Source organism: Castor canadensis, chromosome 1, assembly GCF_047511655.1.
Source record: "Castor canadensis chromosome 1, mCasCan1.hap1v2, whole genome shotgun sequence".
In the NCBI taxonomy this organism is placed as follows: Eukaryota; Metazoa; Chordata; class Mammalia; order Rodentia; family Castoridae; genus Castor; species Castor canadensis.
The window spans coordinates 153140292-153149872 of NC_133386.1; the positions used below are offsets into that span (position 1 = coordinate 153140292).

Genomic DNA, 9581 nt, shown 5'->3' on the forward strand with positions numbered 1-9581 from the left:
GAAAGCGAGCCTACTATAGTGAAATCTTGGAGAGATGCTGGAGACACACTTTGCAGGCATAATCACTGAGAAAAGGCATAACTTTGACCCCTCCACACCTCCAGCCAGCACAGAGAATCTCCACTTCATGTTAAACGGAGAAACAAGGAGGGCCCCCGGGCCACCAGTCGCCGGCGCCCAGACGGCTTGGGAAGACGGGGACCAGGTGAGCTTCGAGGAACTGCGGTACTCCCACAGACAAGCCTGGGCCAGAGCAGCATAGCTCCCTGGACAGACTGACCTCCACCCCAGGAAAAAAGAGAAACTGAGTAATAAGCAATAAGAACAAACAAGACAGGCAGGAAAGAGGGTGGGGCGCACTAAGTGCTGAAGATTGGGGGAAGGGAACCCTTCCCTGGACTGTAAATAAACAAGCCGGGTGGGCCGGAGAGCCTCTGGCGGGAGTGGGGGCGCGTGCCCAGCAACCAGGAGCAGGAAAGCTGGTGAGAGTGGCAGAGAGAGGAAAACTCCACAGGAGAGAAGGGAAGACCCACTTCCCACGTGAGCTGTAAACAAACATGGCGGCTGGCAGGAGCAGCAGCACTGCCCAGTAATCAGGAGCAGGAAAGCTTGTGAAAGTGGTGGTGGGAGGAGAACTGCACAGGAGAGGGGGGAAGACCCACCTCCCACATGAACTGTAAATAAACACGCAGGCCTGAGAAAGCTGGTGCAGTGTCACCTTTCACAGTGCTTGGAAAGGGGAAAGCCTGTAGCAGAGGCTCACACACAGGAGAAATCTAAGCAAACAAAGCCTGCAGGGCCAGGTGAGTGCTAAGCTCACCCCAGAGATCAGCATAAATAACGCCTCCAGCAACAGCAGGCTGAAAACAGCTGGCAGGCAAACCACAGTTGAAGAAACCATTCTCAGAACTGTCTCCAGACTCTTTTTTTTTTTCCTTTGTCTCCCTACCTTTGATGAGAGAACAACCGAATTACACCTGCAAGCTGAAAAACTTACTGAAACTGTATTGCATTTGAACTTGGGACACTTGGTGGGATTATTTTTGTGCGTGTGTGTGTAGTTTTGTTCTTCTTTATGCGTCCCCTTTGATGAGACAACTACAGAACAACATCTGAGGCACCATCTCCAGGACTGGAGACTGTGACTTCACTGCATTTGAACTTGGAGGTTTTTTGGTTTTTTTAAATTTTCTATTTTTTCATTTTATTTTAACACATTTTTATAAATAGATTTTTCTTTCATTTACTTATTTTTTATTTTTATTCTTACCTTTTTTTTTTATTTTCAATCCTCTCTCTGTCTCTCTAATGCCTGTTCAGCTTACTGTCGATTAGTACACTAAAGCTCCCTGTTTATACCTTTGAAATCTTCTTCTCTGATACCTTGTTCTGTTTTCTCCCTCCAGTCTGTGTATTTGTTTTTCCCATTTCTTTAACTTCTTGCTTTCCATCTCAGCTCACTCTTCCATTCTAAATATTACCATTGTTATTATTACAAGCTAGAAAATACTTAATTGCACACAGTACAGGGACAGTAACAACACCAAAGTCAATGATGGGAAGACAGAAAAAACAGGGAAACCAGTTTCCCCACAGCAAAAAATTAGTACAAGAACCAGAGGGGAATGAAGAAAACAGAAACTCAGATCCAGACTCCAACAAAATGAAGATAAACTATGCCAAAGGACCCAATGAAGCCCACAAGAATAATTTAAAAGAAGACATACTACAGGTACTCAATGAGAATTTTATAGAGATGATACTGGATAGGGTCAACCAAAATGTACAGGAGACACTCAAGAAATTCGAAGACAACAAAAATAGGGAATTTGAAAAAACAAAAGAAGAAATAAAGGAAACCATAGAAGCACTGTATAAACATCAAAGTGAAAGCAAGAACACAATGAATAAACAGATAAATGAACTCAGGACAAAAATAGACAACATAAAAGAGGAAAACTGCCAAGATATGGAAAACCTCAGAAAAAAGAACGAAACAGAACTGCAAAACAAAACGGAAGGCCAATCCAGCAGAATAGAACAAACAGAAGACAGAATCTCAGAACTTGAAGATGAAATGGTAATTAAAGGAAAAACCGAAGCACTATTAATTAAACAATTCAAGACCTGTGAAAAGAAAATGCAAGAACTCACTGACTCCATCAAAAGACCAAACTTGAGAATCATGGGCATCGAAGAAGGAGAAGAGGTGCAAGCGAAGGGAATGCGTGATATATTCAACAAAATAATAATGGAAAATTTCCCAAATCTAGAGAAAGATATTCCCATACAGATGCAAGAGGCCTCCAGGACACCAAACAGACCAGATCAAAATAGAACTACCCCACGACATATCATCATTAAAACAACAAGTTCAGAAACTAAGGAAAGAATATTGAAGGTTGTAGGAGAGAAAAAACAAGTAACATACAAAGGTAAACCCATCAAAATCACAGCAGACTTCTCAACAGAAACATTAAAAGCAAGAAGAGTGTGGGGTGAGATCTTCCGGGCACTGAATGAAAATAACTTCAACCCCAGGATACTCTACCCAGCAAAACTATCATTCAAAATAGATGGGGCAATAAAAGTCTTCCATGATAAGCAGAAACTAAAACAATATGTGACCACAAAGCCACCATTACAAAAGATTCTGCAAGGGATTCTGCACGCAGAAAGTGACACCCAACTTAACCATGAAAAGGCAGGCAGCACCAAGCCACAGGAAAAGAAAAGGCAAGAAAGTAGAGAGTAACCTCAACTTAGATACACACAATCAAATCTTCAAACAACGAAGACAACTAAATGACAGGAATCACCACATACCTATCAGTACAAATGCTTAATGTTAACGGACTTAATTCACCCATCAAAAGGCACCGCTTGACAAAATGGATTAAAAAGGAAGATCCAACAATTTGTTGCTTACAGGAGACCCATCTCACCAACAGAAATAAGCACAGGCTAAGGATGAAAGGCTGGAAGAAGATTTACCAAGCCAATGGCCCCCGAAAACAGGCAGGAGTAGCAATACTTATCTCTGACAAAGTAGACTTCAAACCTACATTGATCAAATGAGATAAAGAAGGACATTCCATACTAATAAAAGGGGAAATAGATCAAAAGGAAATAATAATTATCAACCTGTATGCACCCAACGTCAATGCACCCAATTTCATCAAACATACCCTGAAAGACCTAAAAGCATATATAAACGCCAACACAGTGGTTGTGGGAGACTTTAACACCCCATTATCATCAATAGGTAGGTCATCCAAACAAAAAATCAATAAAGAAATCCAATATCTAAAATGTGCAATAGATCAAACGGACCTAGTAGATGTCTACAGAACATTTCATCCAACCTCTACACAATATACATTCTTCTCAGCAGCCCATGGAACCTTCTCCAAAATAGATCATATCCTAGGGCACAAAGCAAGTCTCAGCAAATATAAGAAAATAGAAATTATACTGTGCATATTATCTGATCACAATGCAGTAAAAGTAGAACTCAACAACAAAAGTAAAGAGAAAAAACATGCAAACACCTGGACACTAAATAACTCATTACTTAATTTAGAATGGATCATCGATGAAATAAAAGAGGAAATTAAAAAGTTCCTGGAAGTCAATGAAAATGAAAACACAACCTACTGGAACCTATGGGACACAGGTAAGGCAGTCCTGAGAGGAAAGTTTATAGCCATGAGTGCATATATTAAAAAGACTGAAAGATCCCAAATCAATGACCTAATGATACATCTCAAACTCCTAGAAAAACAAGAACAAGCAAATCCCAAAACAAATAGAAGGAGAGAAATAATAAAAATAAGAGCTGAAATCAACGAAATAGAAACCAAAAAAACCATACAAAGAATTAATGAAACAAAAAGTTGGTTCTTTGAAAAAATAAACAAGATCAATAGACTCCTTTGCAAACCTGACTAAAATGAGGAGAGAAAAAACCCAAATTAGTAGAATCAGTAATGCAAAAGGGGAGATAACAACAAACACCATGGAAGTCCAGGAAATCATCAGAGACTACTTTGAGAACCTATATTCAAATAAATTTGAAAATTTTAATGAAATGGACAGATTTCTAGATACATATGATCATCCAAAACTGAACCAAGAGGACATTAATCACCTGAATAGACCTATAACACAAAATGAAATTGAAGCAACAATCAAGAGTCTCCCCAAAAAGAAAAGTCCAGGACCTGATGGATTCTCTGCTGAATTCTACCAGATCTTTAAAGAAGAACTGATACCAACCCTCCTTAAACTGTTCCACGAAATAGAAAGGGAAGGAAAACTGCCAAACACATTTTATGAAGCCAGTATTACACTTACCCCAAAACCAGGCAAAGACACCTCCAAAAAGGAGAACTATAGGCCAATCTCTTTAATGAACATTGACGCAAAAATCCTCAACAAAATAATGGCAAACCGAATCCAACAACACTTCAAAAAGATTATTCACCACGACCAAGTAGACATACGAAAATCAATAAACGTAATAAACCACATTAACAGAAGCAAAGACAAAAACCACTTGATCATCTCAATAGATGCAGAAAAAGCCTTTGATAAGATCCAACACCATTTCATGATAAAAGCTCTAAGAAAACTAGGAATAGAAGGAAAGTACCTCTACATTATAAAAGCTATAGATGACAAACCTACAGCCAGCATTATACTTAATGGAGAAAAACTGAAACCATTCCCTCTAAAATCAGGAACCAGACAAGGATGCCCACTATCTCCACTTCTATTCAACATAGTACTGGAATTCCTAGCCAGAGCAATTAGGCAAGAAGAAGGAATAAAAGGAATACAAATAGGTAAAGAAACTGTCAAAATATCCCTATTTGCAGACGACATGATCCTATACCTTAAAGACCCAAAAAACTCTACTCAGAAGCTTCTAGACATCATCAGTAGCTATAGCAAGGTAGCAGGATATACAATCAACATAGAAAAATCATTAGCATTTCTATACACTAATAATGAGCAAACTGAAAAAGAATACATGAAAACAATTCCATTTACAATAGCCTCAAAAAAAATCAAATACCTAGGTGTAAACCTAACAAAAGATGTGAAAGACCTCTACAAGGAAAACTATACACTTCTGAAGAAAGAGACTGAGGAAGACTATAGAAAGTGGAGAGATCTCCCATGCTCATGGATTGGTAGACTCAACATAGTGAAAATGTCGATACTCCCAAAAGTAATCTACATGTTTAATGCAATTCCCATCAAAATTCCAATGACATTCATTAAAGAGATCGAAAAATCTACCGTGAAATTTATATGGAAACACAGGAAGCCACGAATAGCCAAGGCAATACTCAGTCAAAAGAACAATGCTGGAGGTATCACAATACCTGACTTCAAACTATATTACAAAGCAGTAGCAATAAAAACAGTAAGGTACTGGCACAAAAACAGACATGAAGACCAGTGGAACAGAATAGAGGACCCAGATATGAAGCCACACAACTATAACCAACTTGTCTTTGACAAAGGAGCTAAAAATATACGATGGAGAAACAGCAGTCTCTTCAACAAAAACTGCTGGGAAAACTGGTTAGCAGTCTGCAAAAAACTGAAACTAGATCCATGTATATCACCCTATACCAAGATTAACTCAAAATGGATCAAGGATCTTAATATCAGACCACAAACTCTAAAGTTGATACAGGAAAGAGTAGGAAATACTCTGGAATTAGTAGGTATAGGTAAGAACTTTCTCAACGAAACCCCAGCAGCACAGCAACTAAGAGATAGCATAGATAAATGGGACCTCATAAAACTAAAAAGCTTCTGTTCATCAAAAGAAATGGTCTCTAAACTGAAGAGAACACCCACAGAGTGGGAGAAAATATTTGCCAACTATACATCTGACAAAGGACTGATAACCAGAATATATAGGGAACTTAAAAAACTAAATTCTCCCAAAACTAATGAACTAATAAAGAAATGGGCAAGTGAACTAAACAGAACTTTCTCAAAAGAAGAAATTCAAATGGCCAAAAAACACATGAAAAAATGCTCACCATCTCTAGCAATAAAGGAAATGCAAATTAAAACCACATTAAGATTCCACCTCACCCCTGTTAGAATAGCCATCAGCAGCAGCACCACCAACAACAGGTGTTGGCGAGGATGCGGGGAAAAAAGAACCCTCTTACACTGTTGGTGGGAATGTACAACCACTGTGGAAAATTTGGAGGCTACTTAAAAAGCTAGACATTGATCTACCATTTGATCCAGCAATACCACTCTTGGGGATATACCCAAAAGACTGTGACACAGGTTACTCCAGAGGCACCTGCACACCCATGTTTATTGCGGCACTATTCACAATAGCTAAGTTATGGAAACAGCCAAGATGTCCCACCACTGACGAATGGATTAAGAAAATGTGGTATCTATACACAATGGAATTCTATGCAGCCATGAAGAAGAACGAAATGTTATCATTCGCTGGTAAATGAATGGAATTGGAGAACATCATTCTGAGTGAGGTTAGCCTGGCCCAAAAGACCAAAAATCGTATGTTCTCCCTCATATGTGGACATTAGATCAAGGGCAAACACAACAATGGGATTGGACTTTGAGCATATGATAAAAGCGAGAGTACACAAGGGAGGGGTGAGGATAGGTAAGACACCTAAAAAACTAGCTAGCATTTGTTGCCCTTAATGCAGAGAAACTAAAGCAGATACCTTAAAAGCAACTGAAGCCAACAGGAAAAGGCGACCAGGAACTAGAGAAAAGGTTAGATCAAAAAGAATTAACCTAGAAGGTAACACCCACGCACAGGAAATCAATGTGAATCAATGCCCTGTATAGCTATCCTTATCTCAACCAGCAAAAACCCTTGGTCTTCCTATTATTGCTTATACTCTCTCTACAACAAAATTAGAAATAAGGGCAAAATAGTTTCTGCTGGGTATCGAGGGGGTGGAGGGGAGAGGGAGGGGGCGGAGTGGGTGGTAAGGGAGGGGGTGGGGGCAGGGGAGAGAAATGACCCCAGCCTTATATGCAAATATGAATAATAAAATTTAAAAAATAAAAAAAATAAATAAATAAAATAAAAAGACTGAAACAGTAAGATTTTATTTCCAAATAAGTCCTATCAACTTCTTTCCACAAGCTTCCTGAAATAAGGAGGTAATAGTCTCTTTACACCTCCAAAAATGGAATAGTATTTTAACAACTTATATTGAGACTTTGACAGAATTGGGAAATATGTCTAAGGTAACTGGAGATCTTTAGGGATACTCCACAACTATGGTAAAGATTACATGCTTCTGTAGCATAAAAATTTAAATGTTTTGGTGGCGATCAATTTAAGTCTAAGGCAGGGCCTAAGGTAGGATGATGTCTACTCTTCAATGCATACATCCTCATTTTTGCTCCAGTTTTTCCTCTGCTACTTTCTCAGCTATTAGCCCAGTTCAGCCCTACCTGATTTGTAGGAAATTGCCCTCTTTATAAAGAACCATGGACCCCTCAAACAGTAGTACCAGAAATAAAACCAGTTTCTCATGCCAAATTCTTATCCATCGAATCAGATATACCTATCTATACATGACAATTTATAATTTAATTTGTAAACTATTTTGATGTGAGACTTAGATCACCCTGACAGAAGGAATATTCATAGTAAATCAGAGCTCCTTTCAGTTCAAATATCTATATATGGAAAACTGGATTCTCTATTCTGTGAGGAACCATTTCAAATAACTTTTTAAAATACTTTTAAATTTGTAGGCCTAATAAATCTGTTCTGTATATAGTAACCAAGACCGACTATTTGGTTGGTTACTACAGAGTAACTAACATTTGAGTAGCACTTTACTGTTTTCAATTACCATCATTCCAATTACCTAGATAAGGAAAAATTAGGCTTCAGAGAAGTAAGTTTTATCTGGCAGAACAGGACTTGACCTCGAGACTTATGCTTTCACATCTTATAATTTCTCTAAAATATTATGATACTTTGTACAAACATACGAAAAAGATCAAACATATTAAATGGAAATCATAGAAATAAACTCAATTCCTGGAGAACTGGAAGGTGGAAAATACAATCTACAAATTACATATAGTTTCTTTATCTAGGTCCGGTTTCCCTTCTGCAATGCAAACTAGTGAGCTGCATAAATCTACAATACAATTAAGGATTTAAGCACCACCCTGAAACACAATTGTCAAAGGACCCTGTCATTTTTCCTGTTTGTGGCCAATAATTAGCTTTTCTCTGTGCATTTCTGTGTGGCTGTTTTCTCCTCTGTAAAAATGGAGGAAACCCAAAGGACCGACCTCACTGGATAGCTGTACGTTGTAAAGGAGAACAAGTGAACAGTGAGACTGACACACAGTAGGTGCACTTCAAGTCCATGCTATGAAGATGTTCCTGACCAGACAGAGCCATACGGCTCACTGTGCTAGACGCCTCCCCACTGTTTTGTTACTAATTCATTCGTATTTCAAAATCCTTGACCAGCGCTCAACCCTGCCTGGATCATTCACCCACATTCTCGTTTCATCTTTATAACAAATGCCTCCTCCATCAGTCCTTTGTCAATTGTAAACATCGAAGAACCTGCCATTAACCACTGGGTCTGCCTTAAACCTCACTAGCTCCCTTTCCCGAGAAGGCTAGGTAACCAGGAGGTGCAGCCCTCCTGTGTCCGAGCCACACAGCGCAGGCGCAGAAGCACGCGCGGGGAAGTGGCTATGGACGCCCCCGGGGCTTGGCGCTCGCGCCCGTTTGGGGCTGATGTTCCTGCAGCAACGCTGCCCCAAGGACCTCTCCCTGACCCGTCAGTGAAGCGGGTTTCCCTCAAAGGGAGACCAGCACACGGAGACAGGTCCAGCCCTATGTGCACCAGGGAGAAAGGCCCGCACCAGCCCAAGGACAGGACGGCGGCCCTCCCTGCCCACGGCCGTTCGGGGCTGTACCTCGCCGTACACCTGGCTCTGCTTTCTCATGTAGACATGGGGAAGCTCGGCTGAGGCGGCCAGGGAGTAGATGTTGCCGATAAGGGGGAACCCCCGCGGCCCCGGGGGAAAGCCCACCGGCCGCCTCTGCTTCAGTAGCTGGCGGACCCCCAGCGCGAACAGCAGCAGAAAGAACACGCCCGCGAGCGCCGCCGCGCACCGTTCAGCTTCCCGAGCGGCCCACATCGGCCCCGGCCGGGCTGCGAAGCTCACCGGGGCAAGGCTGCTGCTCGGACGCTTCCGCCAGTGTTGCCGCGCTCCCATTGGTCAGATATCCAAATGTCCCGCCTCCAGCCCCATGGCCATTGGCTCGCTGAGTGTAGGTCGCTCGGGCTCCTCGGGTCAGCTATCTGCTGGAGTGGTACGGCTCAGAGTCCGCCTTGCGACCCTTTGAATCGGGCGTGGTCCTAGGTGAACGCGACCTAGCGGTTCCAGGACGTTGACGACGCATCCGGAGAGCTTCACTCACTGGGCCAGGCGATTGTGCCCTCCTTGGGATTGACTCAGGTTACCTGTCTCCCACCCCGCCACAAACACACCTTTGATCATCCCAAACCGGT

At 41.2% G+C, this 9581-nt stretch overlaps 1 protein-coding gene across 5 annotated transcripts in view; it reads right to left on the minus strand.

Moving 5' to 3' along the window:
* The window catches only part of Cyp2r1 (cytochrome P450 family 2 subfamily R member 1), a 34818-nt gene extending 25455 nt beyond the window's left edge, over nucleotides 1-9363 (minus strand). For 2 of the 5 annotated variants that reach the window (XM_074041978.1, XM_020177837.2), the window contains exon 1: nucleotides 8983-9228. In XM_074041978.1, the coding sequence (XP_073898079.1) occupies nucleotides 8983-9207 (225 nt within the window). In that variant the 5' untranslated portion in view covers nucleotides 9208-9228. The other 3 variants (XM_074041984.1, XM_074041998.1, XM_074041994.1) reach the window with 3 other exon arrangements.
* Nucleotides 9364-9581: the final 218 nt, after the last annotated feature.